A 20,905-nucleotide genomic window follows, 5' to 3' on the forward strand; every position below is an offset into this window, starting at 1 on the left:
GTAGAGGAAATAGAAAGAACAAAAGTAAAAGCCTGAATAAAGAGAAATTTTCCCAACCATATTAGTGGGGGAAGAAAGAGCAAGGGTGAGGTTACAGAAACTTTTATCTCCAAAATGTAAGGACTTAAAGTGAGGATGAAAGTTGGATTCTGGGAAATGGAGTCCTAGGGTAAAAAATTCTAATTGATTTAAGAATGTGTGAAGATTTTTTTCAGAAGAGCATACATGGAAAGTTCTCCTAAACTTAACACTGGAATCACAAACTTCTTGGATTCAGTGAGGAAGAAATATAACTACATCCATTTTTCTCTCCAGCTACACTCCAGTGCTTATTCTATCTAGTTACTTAGCTTCCACCAAACTAAAGATCCATCTCTATTACATCTTGCCACTGCTCTTTTTGAAGAGATGTCAATATTTCCTTAGAATGAGATAAAATTCGCCATGTTCTTCAGGGCTAGTTAGACAATATCAAAAAACATTGATGAAAACTGGAGAAAGGAACAGGTAAGCTTTTGACAATGGTCTCCTCAGGAGAAACTCCAAACGATAAAGTGAATGGTATAGAGAAGGCAAGATCTGATGACACTTTTAAAAAAAGTTAACCTTCCATGAGAAATGATATTAATCAAAATCATAATACAGTATGTCCCAAAAGTCAGTATAGTTTTCAGTCTTAACTTCATAAAGATAAATGCTACAAAATTATGAAAACAATTTTCAAAAGGTTAATTAGTTTTAAAATTAATTCTTCCTCAAAATTGACTATAAACATCTTATGTCATACATGTCTTTCTTATCAATTTTTGAACTTTGTAAAATGTTTTATCTGCTGCTTCTTAGGACTGAAAAGATTGCATTTGTGAATCTTAGTCTTAAGATCATCCCAAGAATGTGCTTATGATATATAAACAATAGTGTTATATTATCATAAGAGAAAAAAACTAAGAGATAAATCAATTGGTTGAAGTAGTGAAGTAAGAAGACCTCCTCTACCAATTCATTGACCTGGGAAAGTATTATGTAGAGACTGTTATACACACAATGTCTAATGTTATTGTGTTCTGTATTGTTAAAATTAAAAATAGGTTCTTCATAGAATTAAATAAATATAAACAAAATTCGAATAAACTTTCAAATGATATTTTTATAAGCTTATAGCATTTATAATTCTAAAATATTAAAACTTCAAAATGCACAGAGAATTTTGGGTTATTAGATATATGTATATATAATTTCTCTACCTTTTCTATCACCATTTTAATAAGTCAAGTTGAAGTCATTGCCATTATACATAGTGTGCTCTTCCTATTTTTATTCTTTTATCTTATGTGATATTGATTTTTGCTTTTGTTCATTAACTAGCATCAATAGTTTGACTGCATATAGTATCTAATTCTGATAGGAATTCCACATCAGGAACCAATTCTTCCTAACTGTTAAAGAAGGGTCAATTTTGTAGAATGGTGAGGGTGATGTGATTTGGTGCTTTTCATCCACAGAACCCTCCAACTTTCTCTTGAAAATAAATATATGTATATATATATATATATGTACACATATATATTTATATACATATATATGACATGAAGTTTTGAGATAGTCTACAATGAATCAAGAAGCACTTATTAAGTATTAAGTATGCTCCAGTCACTATTCTAGGTGCTGGAGATTAAAAAAAAAGTCAGGGGTGGAGGGGAAAGAAAAAGAAACAGTCCTCTCATGCAAGGAATATATATATCATTTGAAAAGAAATAAACATATGCACAGCATAAATATTTTTAATAAAAGTATGGATGATAAGGAAGTGAATTACAGGTTTGGGGGAACAACTGCTCAGAAATGAGACATGGAATATTATATTTGAGGAATTGTAAGTGAGTCAATGTGGCTAAAACAGAGTGTGTATATAGAAATGATTTCTAATTATCCTGGAAATGAAGGCTGAAGCCAGACTGTTAAGGGCTTTATCTCTTTCATTTCCAATATCTGAACCATATTATTCAACACACTTCCTGCCACCCATCCCTGTGCCCATCTTAGGACATTGAAATCATTATGTATTGGCTTTGATTTGGAAGGTTTCATCTGCATTACACGTTGGGTTCTTCATAGAAGTGCTTTATCACTCTATCTTCTATAATATAAAATGATTCATAAGCTACAATGATCTTTATAGTAGTCTTTTTAAAAAAATTATACTCATCCTGAACATTACAAGATGAAATGACCAATGTCTTAAGAAATACTGCAACATTTTGACCTAATGTGTACCATAAAACAAGTACTTCCAGCCCCTCTGTCTAGTCACTTCATGGAGAATTTATTAGTCATCCTTCCATTTTGCTAAAACTTCCTTTTGTTTCTTGGTTTCATATATCACAAGAATGTCCAAATTAATGTGGCTCAGTTCCATTAATATTTCATTTTTTGTCATTGGAAATAGGGTTACATCAGAAGTGCCAACTATAAAGTTAGTATTCATTGAACTGTATGATTCTTAGTGCCCACTGATTTTTTCCTATCACTCCGCCACTGGCTCTGAATCTCATTCCCTTTTGTGACAGATCATGTGTTGAGTGCCATAGTTGAGAGAAATAGAGATATTATTTGTCTTACTATCTATCAAGCTATTCTTTTGAGTAAGATGGAGAGATGTGGGCTATGTAGCAATATAGCTAGTTGGATTCAAAACTAGTTTCAAAAGCTGATCCAATGAAAAATCACTGGTGGCTCATTGTAATCTTGAAAATAGATTTCTAGTGAAGAGCTAGAAATCGGACCTGGTCTGGTACTATTTACTATTTTAACCAGTGATTTAGATAAGGGGATAAATGGAATGCTTATCAGATTTCCAGGTGGCACAAAGCTAAGAAGGATAGCTAAAACATTAAATGATGGAGTCAGGATTTTAAAAGGTCTTGATGATTTCAAATGGTGGGCCCATCTGACTTTTGAGCAAATCACTTAATCTCTGTGGGTGTCAATTTCTTCATTTGCAAATTAAGTGATTTGGACTAGACAACCTTGGAGATATCTTCATGCTCTAAGTCTATGACTCTAAAAATGAATTTGAATAGGGGTTAAAGTATTACATTTGGGTCCAACAAATCAGCTTTACAAATTTGATAGATATTGTTAGACAACAACTGTTGATCTGAAAAAGATGTAAAAGTAGCAATGGACTGCAAGCTCAAAATAAGTAAAGAAAGTGATAACTTACAAAAACAAGGTTGTGTAATATTAAGCTGAATTAAGAGACATAAAGTACACAAATTAGTTAGGGGATAGTCCAATTGTGCCCTGTTCTTGCCAGCCCACATCTGAAGAAATATATCCCATTCTGGTAACCATGTATTAAGAAGGACACTGAAAAGCTAACAAGTTTTCGAGAAAAATGAACATGATGGTAAAGGGCCTCAAGTTCACATTTTAAATATCTTTATAAAAGTTATATTTTTTTCACATTACATTTGATACACTTTTAATAATTATTTTCTGAAATTTGTGATTCATGTTCTCTCCATCCCCTTACCTTTCCCCTCCCTAAAGTGGCAGATAATATGTTATAGTTGTACATGTGCAATGTACATGTGCAATCATGCATGCTGTAAAAGATGACATATCACTTATACTAAAGAAAAATTCACGAAGAAAATAAAATGAAAAATGGTATCTTCAGTTTGCATTCAGACACTCTCAATTCTTTCTGTGGCAGTGGATAGTCCTTTTCATTATGAGTTCCTTGGGGTTGTCTTGGATCCTTGCATTGCTGATAGATTCACAGTTGTTCATCGTACATTATTGCTGTTACTTTGTACAATGTTCTCCTGGTTCTACTTGCTTCATTTTGCATCATTTCACATCTCTCCTGTTGCTTTGTGTGTGTGATTGTTCTGTTTGTCATTTCCTTTGGTATATCAGTATTTCATTTGCAATCATATACCACAACTTGTTCTGTCATGCCCAAATTGATGGATGTTGCTTTGGTTTCCAATTCTTTGCTACCATGAAAAAGAACTGCTATAAATATTGTGGTACAAATAGATCTTTCCCCCCTTTATTTTTGATTTCTTGAGTATACAGACTATTGCTGGGTCAAAGTGGGAAGTATTTTATTAAAGGGATTATTCCTTAAGTATGACTTCAAATAGATGATTTCTAAGGTTACTTCCAATTCTGAGATTTGGTGAAGTAGAAGGCAGTTGTTATAAGACTTTCCCATTATTTAATGGATTACCTTAGCCAAAAAATAGAAGTGACCTAAGTTTTAACCTACTATTTGATGATTCTCTCCATATTTAACTTGGTCAGGCTTCTTACAACAACCTCAGTTTGGTACTAGAATCATGATTGGTGTTTAGGAGACTTTGCCAAGGCTTGTGCTGCCATAACTTTTGAAAATCTAACTTAGGGTCACCTCCACAGCAGGAATCAGAATAGGATTTTATGGAGCCTATTTAAATACTTTACCATTTACATAACTATCCCACTGCTCAGGTTAATATAAACATTCCCCACTCCCTATCCTCATGTGCTTTTAGACTTTGAGTAATAATTCTGCTATCTATAAAGATTCAGAAAGCAGAGAAAAAGCAAGAGACTGGGATCATTTCCATTTGGGAGGTCCATGTGGTTTCACTCTATGTTAACGTCCACCACTGGACCTTGTCCTCTAGAACTAACAGATCATTTCTAAATCTCTCAGCTTTGGCTGCAATGTTCAAGATATGTCAAAGCTCAGGCATGCCAGCAATACTTCAGAAGTGGATAATGACATGCAGATTTTTTTCCTTGCTGCTTCAGAACAGCAGCCTGAGTTGCCAAAGTTTACTTTGTTGACTGAATATGTCTTAGGGCTCTCACTGTATAAGGGCTGGCATAAGTTAGGGGAAATAAGTATATTGATGCAGAGTGAGTAAAACAACTGAGACATGGAAATTGCCAGCAGCCTGTTTTGCTCTTATTTATTAACACTTACTGACAGAATAACTGCAATATTCTGGGAATTTTGAAGATTTGATTGTTTCTTTAACATGGTTCCATGGAGCTGAGGGTGGCAGAGGGGCATGACTGGTGAGCTTTTTTTTTTTTTTTGGCCAGACAACTCACAAATATGATGACTGGTCAACAGCTGGAGGTTCAACAAGATTGAAGAAAGTAGATGTTACATGAAGTATATTTATAAGGCATGAAAATATCTTTTGATAAGAACAAATTGATAATAATCTTAGCTAACATTTCTATAGAGCTTTAAGTCTGCAAAGCACTATGTATATATTATTTCTTGAACTTCACAATGACCTTGTGATGTTGAAAAGCTATACTTGTGCCAGAGTAGGACAACAAAAAATGCATCTTTTTCCTGAGAAAGTCTGAATTTAATGAGTCAGTGAAGAAAAACTATTTCTTCAAAATGCTGAGACTTTTCTTCAAAAAGAAGTACTTTCACTTAAATATAAAAAAGACAGATGGATAGGTAGTAGCAACATATAGCAACATACATAGGTAAATCCCTAGATGAATAGATACATAGATGGAGAGATGAAGGGAAGGACAGAAAGAGGGAAGGATAGACAAAGAGACAAACAAAGAAACAGACTAGTCTCTGTTCATCTGCATAAGAGAAAGCTCCAGTGCCAGAAGTCACAATGCCAAATCTTGCACTTGCATTGAAAGGAAGCACTGTGAAATGTTTGCACTCAGAATGTGCAAGTCAGGATAGTGGGCTACAGAGTTCTCACATTAAGGGTAAACAAACAGAAGGAACCACTCCTAACCGCTTCCAAGCAATTTTGTGTGAGCAAAATAGCACTGGACTTTGAGACAGAAGTCCAAATTCTGGGTTCAAATTTTGTCCTTTCCACTATCTCGTTATTGCTTGGCAACTTGAAGATATAAAGATAAAAAATTGTACAGTACCTGATTTCAAGAAACTTACAATATAATGGTTATTTATGTTGAAATCAATAAAATAAATAAATCAATGAAAAAAATGTGACTCCCCTTAGGAGCAGAGAAAGTCAGTATAGCATTATTGATAGAGTACTAGAATTCAAGTGAAGCAGATCTCAATTTAAATCTCATCTTACACATTTATTAGCTGTGTGACTATGGGCAAGTCATAACATTTCTGAGAATTTCCTTATCCATAAAATGGGCACAATAATCAGCAAAGATTATATCTACCCTTATTAGATCTTATCATTCCTTCAAATTATCACCCTATATTTCTTCTCCCTTTCATATCAAAATTAATTTAAAAAAAAAGTTCGCTTGTACATATTGTCTCCAATTCATATCCTCATTCACTTTTCAAACTTTTGTAATCTGGTTTCTGGCCACATGTCATTACTCAACTGAAACTGCTATCTCCAAAGTTCCCAGTAATCTCTTACTTTCCAAATCCAATACTTTTCTTGACTATGCTATTAACTACCATCTCTTTATGGATACCACTCTCATTTTTAGCTTTTGATAATGTCACTGTTCTATTTTAGTTTTCTTTTTTGGCTAATTATTCATCAGTCTCCTTTACTGGTTCATTATACTTCTTATATTCCAACTCTAGAGATACAGCAAAGTCCTATCCTCAGCCTTTTCTCCTTACCTCCCTCCTTCCATTTCATCTCTGTCACCTCGTCTCCCCATCAGCAACAGCAGCATTCATGGACTTATTATTATTTCTATGCAAATGACTCCCAAATCTAAATATTTAGTCACAAACTCTCTTCTGGATTCCTTGTATGTCCTTTGTATGATAAGACCTAGTGAATGAGAGAGACAACAGGTAAGTGGTAGGAACTAATAGTAAGATTACTGTCAGAGTTTCTCTTGACACCCAGCTCATTCCTGATGTAAGACAACTGGGAAACTGAGGGAGTGTTGTGTCATCACACTGGCCATGGGGGTATAGATTAAAAAGAGAAATAGTAAGAGGTGGAGTCAATAAGCAGTTTGGCAATGAACTTCATTTATTCCCCATTACGATCTTCCTTCACCATCCATCATCTATAAAAACCATGGACTATTATAAAATTCTCCAAAAATTGACCTATTTTCTATATTTTTACTAGTAGGCTAAATTTGATAAAAATTCCTTCTCCATAAACTGAATCAGAAAATTATAGTCAATTCTTTTGTCTCTCATCATTTGTCTAGTGCAGTGGTTCCCAAACTTTTTTGACCTACCACCCCCTTTCCAGAAAAAAAATATTACTTAGCCCCCTGGAAATTAATTGTTTTTAAATTTTGATAGCAATTAATAGGAAAGATAAATGCACCTGTGGCCATCGCTGTCTCCCTGGATCACTGCAGCACCCACCAGGGGGCGATAGCGCCCACTTTGGGAATCACTGGTCTATTGCTTTCTCATTATAGATTTGATATAGAAGAGAAACTGAAGAACTTGGAGGCAGAAAAAATTGAATTAAAATTTTGCCATATAAGTATGAATATGTTGATATGCATAAGTATAAACAGAGCTATACATACATTCACATGCACACACATATGTGTAGATGTATATACACATGTATATGTACTGACATGTATGTGGTTACTTTTATGTGCTTAACTGTATGCTTGTGTATTTGTATATGAATACATACACATATGTATGTGTTTATCTCTCAATTTCTATCTCTGTCTCTGTGTTTCTCTCTTTCTCCACTAGTCATGTGTCCCTAAGCAAAAGATTTAACCTTTCTGAGACTCAGTTAGCTTGTTTCTAAAGTGGACATAATAATAGCAGCTACTGTACCTTACAGGGTACTTGTATGATTCAAATCAGATAATGTATGTAAAATTCATTGACTAAATGTCAGGTACTTTTATAATTTTAGGTTAGTGGATCTTTGGGCACCAAATGGAAATATTATTGAACTGCACCTTACTGGCTTTCTAGTCATTCACTACCTGTGTGACCTAGGACAAGTTCACAGACCTCTTATCCTCAGTTTTTTTCATTTGTAAAATGAGGGATTGTACTAGATCACTGTTATCAAATTCAAATAGAAATGAATTCCTGGGGTAAGCTGCATTTTGACATAGAAAATCTCAAATTAACATTATCAGCATTTTATTGGGCTTTTATTTTCAGTTTATTCGGTTTCAGGACACTCAGGAGTTTTGCTGTGCCATGGCACAGAGGTAGTGAGTTGGATACCCCTGTGCTAGATGACACCTGATATCTTTTATTCCTATGATTCAAAAGTCATGTTATTCTATTGACCTTAGAGATCTTTACTTTGCATGTGATAGTTGCTGAGGGGTTTCATTTTCAAGATTATTTTTCATTTTAGGTAATAGTATCTTATTTATGATGGATTCCTATCAGAAGAGTAGGTGTTTTTCCTTTATCTGACCTACAGGTTATGGTGCTTTATGACCATAATATTTCAGTTTAACAGCAGTTACAAAATGAGAGATAGAAGAGGCAAGCTTAGGTGGAAAGTGAATGTCTTTAACATAATAGGCACCCAATAAATTTGCTGATTAAATAGTTGATTAACTAAAGGAGGCAAGTAGATTCTTTGAAGCACATAGTTTGGAGAAAAATAAAATTGCTTTCTAACATTCTTCTCTGTATCAAATACTATGTACAACTCTAATATATTGAATATGCCAACCATTATCCAAATAGTCTTGGTGAGATTAGGGGATCCTAAAGAGGAAGGAACACCTTTAGACCATATAGGAATTCACAGGTTCTGAGCTTCCTACTGATCTGAAATTGTGAGTAATTTATAAGGAATCAGTATGGCTCCATATAACAGGGAATTGTACCACTCCAATTTCTCCAAAATTATCTTCTGAGGTAGGAACTGATTTGTCATAGAGAATTCATTGTGGAGGATATATGCCTCAAGTGGTTACTTTAAAAGACTGTTGAAGCATTGCTATATTTTTACAAATTCCAAAAGCAAGGTTATTCTTGCAAGTAGAGCAGTATGAACCTATATAAGTTTTGGAGGAGGAAAATAACAAAGAGAACTTCTTGACTAGAGAAGAGGGTGTGATTAAAAATGAGAGCTATTAGGTAGGATTGACTAGTTGAAGCAGAGTTTATATGAGCTTCCCTACTTCCTTTGGGTTGCATCCATCCTGCCTTAAACAGATGATTTTTTATCCTCCCTAACACCTTCCTACCTATTAGTCTTTATCAGATAATATATGGCTTATATTGTCTTTATGGTCTTAAGGTATATGGTTTACCAAAAGAACCTTGCTTAAGATATTTAGGATTTTCTAGCATGATAAGGGCTATTTGCATTTCCCTTTGGGGATTTTTACAGAAATGTTTACTTTCAAATCTAATTGCTTCAGAGGGAACTCTAGGCTTTCTTGTTTCCATGGGAGGAAGGGCTGGGATAATGCTATTTACTTTATTTTTATATTCCTCTCTCTGAAGAGATACATCAAAACTGTCTGAAAATCTTAAGATACTTTCTCATTTGAGGGAGATTTAGAAAGAAGAGAATTTAAATCTTTTTTTTGAAAATAAAATAAAACTGAATTTTAAAGAAAAAGATGAGACTTCTAATCAACTTGGTGACCAATCATGATTTCAGAGGACTGGTGGAGTAGTGTGCCTCTCTGAGTATGGCAGTGAGGTGGTAGATTATAGGTGTAGAATGAGACACACACTTTCAGATATGGTCAAAGTAGTGATTTGCTTCACTTGATTGTAGTTATTTGTTATAAGGAAAGGTTCTTTGGGATGATGAAAAGTCACTGGAAAATAATAATAATTAAAAAAAGAACCAAAATAAAATAAAAAAGGAAAGAAAAACAATAAAATTTAGATATTTCTGCTATTGAAATTTGTTGTTGTTTATTCTCTTTGTGACCCCATTTGGGATTTTCTTGGCAGATTCAAGATTGCTTTGTCATTTCTTATCCAGCTCATTTTTCAGATGAGGAAACTAAGGCAAATAGGTTTAAATGACTTGCCCAGGGTCAAATAGTAAGTGTCCAAAGTTGGATTTGAACTCATGAAAATGAATCTTCCAATTTCAAGACTAATGCTCTCTTCACTATGCCACCTGCTGCCTGCTATTGATATTTAAATATTTATCCAGCTATTCTGAAAAGTATCATATCTTAGTAGATAGTAAAAAAAACTGGAGTTCATGTCCTACCTCTGATCTATACTAACTGAGTAACTCCAAGCAAGTCACTTAATCATAAGTCACAGTATTCTAGATAACTCTAAAATGATAAGAAAAAGAGTTTCTTTACTGGGAATTCCCGATGCCAATGAATTCACAACAGGTCTAAGCCTCTTCTCTAGCCTATTCAATTATTTTATATGCTATTTATCTACTTAACTCTTATTATGATTCTATCTTATGGAAATAAACTGTTCTTGGGTTGCTGAAGGTTATTTAGTCCAAATATAAGCTTTAGCTGGTTCTGTCAATCCAGGATGTTTTTTAGAAGAGGCCCAACAAGGGACTGTATTTATTTTATCATAGGACCAGTAGCCAGGTACAGAAAGGCTTAATCACCAAAAGGGGGTCACCATGGGAAACATTTTTTCAGACATAGCAAATCAAAAAGATCATATGTGTAGTGTGGATTTTAGAGGCAAAGTACTTGGGTTTGAATCTTAGACCTTCAATTTACTTTCTGTGACATATTCTGATTGAGCCACTTCATCTCTCCTTGCCCCCTTGCCTCAATTTCCTAATGTATAAAATGAAGGGCTTGAATCCCAGCCTCTAAGTTTTAACTTAAAAATAATATGATTGTCACCACATTTTTGAACTTTAATTTCCTCATCTTTTATAATATAAATATAATATAAATATAAAATATATTTTATTATATCTATAATATAACATACAATATAATATAAATATTAAATATTAATATAAACAAAATATAAAATAATGTAAATATAATATAATATAAAATAAAAATATAAAAATAAAATTACCAAATTGGACTTAATGACTTTGAAGGTCACTTTTACCTTTACTTCCATGATCCAATAAGGTGTGGAGTAGTTGCATCCAAGCCAATGAAATCACAAAGACATAAAGTATTCACCAGCAAGTATTAATTTGTAAGTAGAATAATCTAAAAGCCTTCCTAATATTATCACTAATATTATTTAATATAGTATTAGAAATTATAGCAATAGCAATAAGAAAAGAAACAAATTGAAAGAATCTTAGAATGGGTAAAGTAGTAATAAAATAATCTTTTTGCATATTATATAATGGCAGATAAAGAAAATCCTAGCCATTTAACTTTTTAATAAGATTTTATTTATAAAATAATTTATTTAAAATTTTATTTATAAAATAAACTCACATAAATCATCAACATTTTTATTAATCAATAGCAAAGACCTTCAAGAAAAGACAGTGGCATCTATTTAAAATAACCACAGATGAGATCCTAGCTTTTGGGACAAGAACTCACTATTTGACAAAAACTGCTGAGAAATTGGAAAATAGTACAGGAGAGATTAGATTTAGATCAATATCTCACACCCTATACCAAGACAAATTCAGAATGGGTAAATGACTTAAGTATAAAGAGGGAGATTACAAGTAAATTAGGTGAAAAAAGAAAAATGTGTACTATATAAATTTCAGCAACCCAAAGAATAGTATACCTATTAGATCTATGGGACTGATACAACTGTGGCACAATTGAATGCAACGAACTTCTTTACTAGTAGCAATGCAATGATTATGAGAAAGAAGGCTATCCACATCCACAGAAAGAACTGTAGGAGTAGAAATGCAGAAGAAAAAGATTTGATTGATCATGTGGTTCAATGGGTACATGATTGGGGATTTTGGCTTTAAATGATCACTATTGCAAATATTAATAATATGGAAATGGGTTTTGAACAATGATACATGTATAACCCAGTGGAATTGCTTGTCAGCTCCAGGAGGGGGAAGGAGAGAGGGAAAGAATATGAATCATGTAATCATGGGAAAATATTCAAATTAATTAAAAATAATAATAATAAAATAAAATGACTATAGACAGCCTAAAATACCTCAGAGTATACTAGCCAAAACAATCCTAGGAACTACATGAACATAATTATAAAACACTTTTTGCCAGCAGATAAAGTCAAATTTAAATATTTGGAGAAATAGCAGTTGCTCATGGGTGGTTAGAGCCAATGTAATTAAAATAATAATTCTACTTAAATTAATCAACTTATTTAATGTCATCCCAATTAAATTCCAAAACAATATTTTATTGAGCTAGAAAAAATAACAAGAATTATTTAGAAGAACAAAAGATCAAAAATATCAAATGAATTAATGAAGGAAGGAGATCTCCCAGTACCAGATTTTAAACTGTTTTATAAAGCAGTACTTATCAAAACTATCTGGCACAAGATAAGAAATAGAAAGGTAGATCATTGGAACAGCCTAGATATATAACAAACAGTAGTAAAATATTATAGTATCCTTGTATTGGACAAAAATATAAATCCAAATTTTGGGGATAAGAATCCACTATTTGCTAAAAATTGCTACAACAATTGTTTTGTATTTGTATTCTGCCAAATAAGTTATTTGGCAGAAACTAAGTATAGACCAATAACTTACACAATTCACTAAGATAAGATCAAAACAGATACATTGCCCAGACATAAAAGGAGATATCATTAGCAAAGTGGAAGAATAGGGAACATAATACCTATCAGGTTTTTGTATAGGAAGGCAATTTATGAGTAAAAATGATGGAAAACTTTGTGAGATATAAAATGGATAATTTTGATTACATTAAATCAAAAAGGTTTTGTAGAAACAAAATTTGCATAGCCGAGATTAGAAGGAAAGCAGAAAATTGGGGGGAGGGGGCAAGAATTTATATACAATTTCTCAAATAGAGGTCTCATATCTGAAATACATAAAGAACTGTCAAATTTACAAGAATAAGAGCCTTCCCCCAATTGATAAGTGGTCAAAAGATGAGTACAGATGGTTTTTGGTTAAAGAAATCAAAGCTATATATAGATATATAAAAAATGTTCGAAATCACTACTGATTGGAGAATGCAAATCAAAACAATTCTTTGATCTCATCTTACACCTATCAGATTGACTCAAATGAAAAAAAGGGCAAAATGACAAATGTTACATGAGATGTGGGAAAATAGGGTCACTAATACAATATTGGTGAGCTGTTATCCAACCATTTTGGAAAGTAATTTGGAATTATGCCCAGAGAATTTTAAAACTGTGTATATCAGGCAGCTGGGTAGCTCAGTGGAGTGAGAGTCAGGCCTAGAGACAGGAGGTCCTAGGTTCAAACCTGGCCTCAGCCACTTCCCAGCTGTGTGACCCTGGGCAAGTCACTTGACCCCCATTGCCCACCCTTACCAATCTTCCATCTATAAGACAATACACAGAAGTTAAAGGGCTTAAAAAAAAAAAACCTTAAAAAAAAAAAAACTGTGTATATCCTTAGACCCAGCAACACAATTTCTGGGTTTGTTTCCCAAGGAGATCAGGGCAAAAAGAAAAGAACCTATATGTTCTAAAATATTTATAGCAGTTTCTCTTTTTAGTGGCAATTGGAAATTAAGAGAATGTTCATCAAGTGGAGAATGACTGAACAAATTGTGGTATATGATTTTGATGGAATACGAATAAGCAGTAATAAATGATGAGCAGGTTAATTTTTTTGAAAGACCTACATGAATAATGAAAAGTGAAATGAGGAGAACCAAGAGAATATAATATATAGCAACAGAATCAATATTTGAAGAATGACTTGTGAATATTCACCTCTAGAGAAAGACCTGTTAAAAAGAAATACTTAAAGGCATAATTTATATATACATTTTGGGTGATATCTTCCACTGTGTGGGGAGGAGTTGAGAGACATGGGAATAATTCTATTAAAATAAATAAATACATAAGTAGATCTACCAACTATATATATACATCTTTATATACATAAAGATCAATAGAACAATGACTACCAGGATGTAAATGGAAATAACAGGAAAAAATAAAATCAAACTGACCCCTGTATAATTATGATGACCAATTACCCAGAGGAGAAATAAACAAATGTACCTTCCTCCTTTTTTATCAAGTTTGAGATGTTATTGGTATAGAACATTGAGAATATTGTCAAGCCCTTTTGGTGTGTTGATTAGCTTTGCTAATAGGTTTCGTTGTTTCTCCCTGTCTTTTTTTCAAGTAGTGGCTTACCAGATAGGGAAGGGAGGAGGGATATTTTTGGAAATGAAGGTGAAATAAAAACAAAAGAAATCAACGACAATTTTAAAATAAAAATCTTAATTTAAGTACCTTTAACCAACCCATGATCTCACATTCTGTTGGATTTTTGTCTTTCTTTTCTTCTAGGAGTGTATACATTTCTTTCCAGCACTTTGAAGTCCTTGGAAGAAAAAGACCACATTCACAGAGTCTTGGATAAGATCACAGACACTTTGATTCACCTGATGGCCAAAGCTGGGCTCTCTTTGCAACAACAGCACAGACGCCTGGCTCAGCTCCTCCTGATCCTGTCTCACATCAGGCACATGAGGTGAGACACCTTCATGGGCTGCTATTCACTGTATTGATATTAATTGCAAAACTAAAATCTTTCCTCCACTTTTTCCCTTGCTAAAAGGCAAGTAGGTAGTGCCATGGATAGAACACTGGACTTGGAATCAGGAAGACTCTTCTTCCTGAGTTAAAATCCAGTCTTAGACTCTTACTAGCTGTGTGACCTTGTGCAAGTTATTTAACTCTGTATGCCTCAATCCCTCATCTATAGAAGGAAAGTAGTCTAAAGAAGGAAATGGCAAAAAAATTCTAGTATTTATACCAAGAAAACCCCCAAATTGGGTCACAAATGGTCAGATACAACTGAAATGATTGAACAAGAAAAAAAGCAAGAGGATACTGCTTTTGGCATGGTTTGTCTTTGCTAGTCTGATATGTTGATCTGTAGTTGAATTGTAGGAAGCCTATTAAGTTGCCAAAAATCCTGTATTTCCATATCTTCCTTTATGTTGAAGCATAAATATCATACTGAAGTATCAATATCATAGTGGAATCAGACACCCAACAATTATTTACTAAGAGTTTGCACTGGAGATACTAAAAAGATAGAAATGTTCCTATCCTGATTCTAAGGCCAGTTGTCTAGCCACTATAATCTTTTATCTCCTTATTATCTCTAAGGTCAAATATAAACTTCTTGTTCAATAGCCGAAGTACTTCACAACCAAAATCCAATCTTCATTTCTAGTCTTGTTCTATTTTTCTCCCTTTTAGCACTCAACTATAAAGACAAAGTGGCTACACATACCTGTTCTTTTCTCCAATGCATCATCTCCTTTCCTCTTTCTTGTGTTATCTCTCTAGTTTCCTTCTTTATGGAACACTTCCTAAATGAGGTCTTTTTTAATCCCACCAGGTATCAGTCCCTTTCTCTATCACCATCTTTTTTTTCCTTTCCTTTCTTCCTTCCTTCTTGCCTTCCTTTCTTCCTTCCTTCATTTTTCCTTCCTTCCTTCCTTCCTTCCTTCCTTCCTTCCTTCCTTCCTTCCTTCCTTCCTTCCTTCCTTCCTTCCTTTTTTCTGTAATTAGTCTATATATATTCACATAGGCATATGTCTTTTGTGATAGGAGGAAAGTTCTTTTATGGGAGGCATTGTTTTGTATCTTTATTGCCAAGCACAGTGCTGATTACATAAGAGGCACTTAGTAAATATTTGATGATTGATCCTGGATATAGTGGCCAATAAAGTTGCCCGGCCTGATGTTAACCAGATTCTGAAAGTGCAATTGCTGTGAGAACACTCCTCTTCCAATGACCTTGACCATGCATTTGTCCCTCTTTCCTATTTTTACAACTTACATGTCACTGCTGCACTTCAGGAAGTCCTAGAATAGTCATTCTACTGACATCATACTGACATACTGACAGAAGGAAGCCCTATTTCATCAAAATAAAATATAGTGTATATCTGAAGGTGGTAGTGCCCAGTTTTAAGCCCCAGGTCTAATAAATGTTCCTCTTAGAGTTCCCAGAGAATGAATTGGGTACAACTTAAGTGAGTGAATATTCCAACTGATCAGAAGCGAGTAAGATACTTTATTACTTCATAGACTCCAGGAAAGCTAAAGTATTTCATCAGTAATGTGGGAAATATTTATATATATTTTTGAAGCACCAAGAGGAAAATATCCTAGAATAATAACTTCTTTCCCCCCTTCCAGAGACTGTAGAAAAGAGGCAAAGACTTGTGTGTTTGATTGCCCTCAGAAAAGTCAGAAAACATTATTTATGCCTCAACTTTTGGTAACCTTCCTGCCATTTAGATTTTTAGCTCCTTGGAGGCTAAGACCATGTTGTAAACATCTTTATAACTTCCACAGTGCTTAACATAGTACTTTGCAAATAGTAGGTGCTCAAAAAAAGTGTTGAATAAATGACATTCCACTTAAACCCTGAAGTCCTGTCCTGAGCTGTGACTTAAGGAAAAAATGGAATCTACCATCAATGCTTACAACTATGCAATGGGAGCAAATTCTCTATTCATTCCCAAAGCATTCGTGAGAGAGGAAAGACAGCCAGTTGAAATCCAAGAGGTTAAAGTAATCAATCTTAGTAAACTCCCATTTACTTAAATGCTTTCTTCAGAAAAATGATATAAAGAAGCTCCTGGAAATATCATTTCCCCATTTTACTGATTTAACAGAGGCTCAGAAAGATGATTTAATTCTGGTGGCCACAGTTTAGGAAGATCCATTGTCTATCTGGAGTGCATAAAGGAGAGTAACAAAGATGGTGAAGAGATTAAAGCCAATGTTATTTAACAATTAGTCCAAAGAAATGTAGATAATTTTCTTAGAGTAGGCTAACAATATGGCTGTCTTCAAGTGTTACCACATGCCATGTTGGTGTTACCACATGAGAGAGAGATTATCCAGAGTTTGTTCTACTTGGCCTTAGGGAGTTAAAATGGTTGCAATGGGTGGAAACTGGAGAGACAGATTTTAGGTTAATGTGGCAATTTCTAACAAGTAGAATTATTGAAAAATTGAATAAACAATCTCAAAAGGTCATGGGTTCTCTCTCCCTCACTTGAAGTTTTAAAGTAAGCCATTTATTAGGGATATTACAGAAGTGATTACTGTTGATTCAGCCACTCTGAGTGTGAGGACCCTTCTTTAAAATCAAAAAATTTCACAGCCTTCCACTAATAAGAAATGTACTATTCATATTTGTTGTGAATAATGACAAAATGTCCCTTTATTTATTTTAGTAAGATTTAGTAAGATTTTAGTAAGATTTAGAATTTAGTAAGATTTTGAAATGAAGTTGCATTTTATTTTACAGTAGCATCTACATACATTTGAAAAAAAAGAGTAATATTCTTTCACAACATGGTAAAAATGGAAATGTATATTATATAATAATACATCTACAACCTATATCAAATTATCTGCCCTCCTGGGGAAGGAGGAGAAATGGGATGGAGAGAGAACATGGATCATAGAATATCAGAAAGTGATTATTAAAAATTGTATTGACATGTGTAATCTGGAAAATGTTTAAAAATAGTAATATTTCTAGGCATGTATAATCAGGAATATTTGCTTTTTAAAATATTCATCATACAAATGGATGTCCCCTATATATCTTTGGGGAAGTTATTTAGTATCCCTGGATCTCAGCTTCCTCAGCTGTAAAGGAGGGGTTTGACTACATGGTTTCTGAAGTGTCTTCCAATTCTTAGTCAATGAAGGTATATTTTGCAACAAGTCCAGCAAGTTTGGATTTAATAATAGTCTGGAGGATACTAGACTGGACTAAATGACCTCTGAGGTCCATATTAATTCTAAGGAAATGCCTATGGTTCACAGAAGTTAGGGAAAGAGAAGGCTCTGGTTTCTTCAGTACACATTTCTAACCGGTGAATCCCTGTTTATTTTTCTTCTCTTGATAAAGAGTATTAAAGGGGGATAGAATGGATAGGGGGAATAGGATTGGAACTAAATGTTTTCTTCCCAAACCTGCCTGTTGAGACATTGACCCCAGCCTTAAAGAAAGTACATTCTTTTTTTCCTTACACTAAAATAGACCTATAGTATAAACCATATATTTTTTCTTTGTCTTCTAGAAGGCCAACATCTTCAATGCTGTTAATATCTTTCTAGAACTTTTAGAATTAGAGAATAAACTTGGGTCTTCATTGGTATAGGTAACTACTAGTTGAGGAAACTTCCCTTACCAATGGAGACTGGCATTTTTTCTTCAACTATTAGTCTCAGAGAGTTGCTTGGGAAACAGAAGTTTAAGTGATTTGCCCAGGGTCACACAGCCAGTATGTGCCAGAGTCAGATCTGGAAATCATCTCCTTGACTTCAAGGCTATGTTGTCTCCCTTGACCATCTTAAAAGATGCCTAATTAGTTGGTTACATGATTTAGACTTGTACTTTACATGTAACGTTTATTCATTCCAAATTCAGGCAAAGGGATTATGGAGTCAGGAAACATGGGTTTGTAAAATTGCCAGCATTCTATGAAAAGCCACAAACTACCATCACTTACAGGAAATGTTTAAAGCTTTAAATGTTATGATATGAGAGAAAATGAAATAGCATTTTGATGTCCATCTAACCTATAAAATATATTGGGTTACAACTTGACCCCTATCATATGCTGTTTCTCTAAAGGCTTATACTAAATTTAACCTGACTGTGAATGGAATCCATTAGCTTTTACCAGGAAGAAAGCTGCAAGGCCCAGAAGGCATTTGACAATACTTTAATTAAAATGACAAAACAAAACAATTTAGGAAATTGAATTTAGGCCCAAGTGGTGTTAACGGTTTGGTTCTACTTTTCAAAGGCACTTCTCTAGTTCCTTGCTGGATTTCTGACAACTAAGGATGCATACACTTTCTGCTCTATTATCTTGATGCTATTCACCAGAGACCTCTAAACACTAGCTATAGAAGATTTTTAGTTGGATTTCTTTTGTGGGGAAAGAGATAAAGTAAGGGGAGTAGAAAGGGGGTGGCAATTTATTGATTATGTTTTATTACAAGATGTTTTATTTTTCTCTCATAGCAATTTAATAATGGAATATCATGAAGTAAAAAAAAATATTGCACTGCTACTATGTACAAGCACAGTTAGGTATGGGAGATACATGGAGAAAAGCTGTACGATCACTATTCTCGACAAACTCACACTGATTATGGGAGACAACAGAAAGAGAAGATGGAAGGAGCTCATTTGTAATGACTTGGCTCCCGGAATAAACTCAGAGAGTTTCTTATTGAATTGGATGATTAATCATAGCAATTGTAAAATTCATTTTGAGTCTTGTCCCTCTTAAGAAACAAAATAAGAAAAAAGAAGTCATTATATATGTCTATTGCTTGGGTGTACAAATACAGACAAAAAAGAAAGATAGTCCCTTCGCTTCAGTATTTTAAATTCTAATGAGCAAAAATAATACTTAAAAGGGATTTGAAAAGCAGGAAGGAAAGGTAAAAGAAAGGGATGGTACCTAGAAGGTCAAGGTAAAAAAGTAGTCCTAGGAATTTAAGAACTGTGCTTGGTTTGAAGACCGACTAGTAGAGTTAACCTTGGCTTTCTTTTTTCTACTCTTGGCTAGCTGGTCTATAGCAAATGCTAAATAAAATGCTTTTTGATTCATTGATTAATTGATCTGGACCTTTGCTGGGCTAAACTCATCCCCATCAATTTGTCTTCCTGTGAACCGATAGCAACAAAGGTATGGAGCACCTGTACAGCATGAAGTGCAAGAATGTGGTTCCACTCTATGACCTGCTCCTGGAGATGCTGGATGCCCACCGCTTACACGCACCAGGGAACAGAGGATCTGCCCCCATGGACGAAGACAACCAGAACCAGCTAGCCACTGCGTCAACTTCATCGCATTCCTTGCAAACCTATTATATCACAAGGGATGAGGAGAGTTTCCCCACCACAATCTAAAAGCTCTTGAGTCCCAAATCCCATGAGGTCCTGAGAATCCCAGCAGCATAATACCTACTTCATGCATCACTTAAGCTGAATAACGTCACACAAACACACTCCAGTATGCATCCATCACCAGTGATTTTGAATATCAGTGGCCATTCATTCGCTTGCTACCATTCTCAACAGCAAAATTCAGTTGTTGCAAATAAGCCAACAGGGATTCCAGGGCCAAGTTACTTGTAATTTTTTGCAATGGCTCTTTTTACCCCCTTTGCTGCATTAATTAGCTTAAGGATTCCTGTAGCTCTTCACGACTGAGCTCAGCCTAAGAGCTGGGTCTCAATGGGCCCTTTGCTTTAAAGCCATGTTGAAACCCTGACCTAGGAGGTAGGCAGGTAACAGTTCTGTTAACACATGCCTTTTGTTGGCTGGCTCTAAGAAAGAATAACTTACACAAATTTCAGCTAGTTTCTTTAATTGCTGGCTTAGGAAAGGATAGGTCATGGGTTAGTTATAACCTACTCTTGTATTCCTATAGAACTGTATCATTTTTATTAAAGTCATATTCTACAGCTTTTGCTCTATTGCATGGTGATAGTAAAACGTTCCTGTGATTATCTGTTTGTTTCCACTGTAGCAATACAAGATGCATCCAGTCTTATATGTTGATCCTCGTTGCCAAAGCTCTTTGGGCTTAATGTATCAGATGCTTAGGCTCGCTGAGAACTGCATCATTGAAGAGAGTGTTTTAGAGGATACATAAATTGCATTTGAGGCAGTGGTCTCTGGTTAATTCATGCTTACCATTGCCAAAAGTTAAATAAAGGGAAGTTTGTTCCAGTTGAACCCCCATGCACATACTAAACTCCCCTCCTCCCTTTTTTTGTTTTTGTTTTTTATTTTGAGGAGTCTGAACCTTCTTAATGGCTTTT

The 20,905-nt window shown here is 34.3% G+C and overlaps 1 protein-coding gene across 4 annotated transcripts in view; it reads left to right on the forward strand.

The window, feature by feature from the left end:
• ESR1 (estrogen receptor 1) overlaps positions 1-20,532 on the forward strand; it is a 327,238-nt gene extending 306,706 nt beyond the window's left edge. For all 4 annotated transcript variants that reach the window (XM_044671713.1, XM_044671712.1, XM_044671714.1 and 1 more), the window contains 2 exons: positions 14,363-14,546; positions 19,757-20,532. In XM_044671713.1, the coding sequence (XP_044527648.1) occupies positions 14,363-14,546; positions 19,757-19,988 (416 nt within the window). In that variant the 3' untranslated portion in view covers positions 19,989-20,532. The remainder of the gene's footprint in view (positions 1-14,362; positions 14,547-19,756) is intronic.
• Positions 20,533-20,905: the final 373 nt, after the last annotated feature.

This window comes from Gracilinanus agilis, chromosome 4, assembly GCF_016433145.1.
Source record: "Gracilinanus agilis isolate LMUSP501 chromosome 4, AgileGrace, whole genome shotgun sequence".
NCBI lineage: Eukaryota > Metazoa > Chordata > Mammalia > Didelphimorphia > Didelphidae > Gracilinanus > Gracilinanus agilis.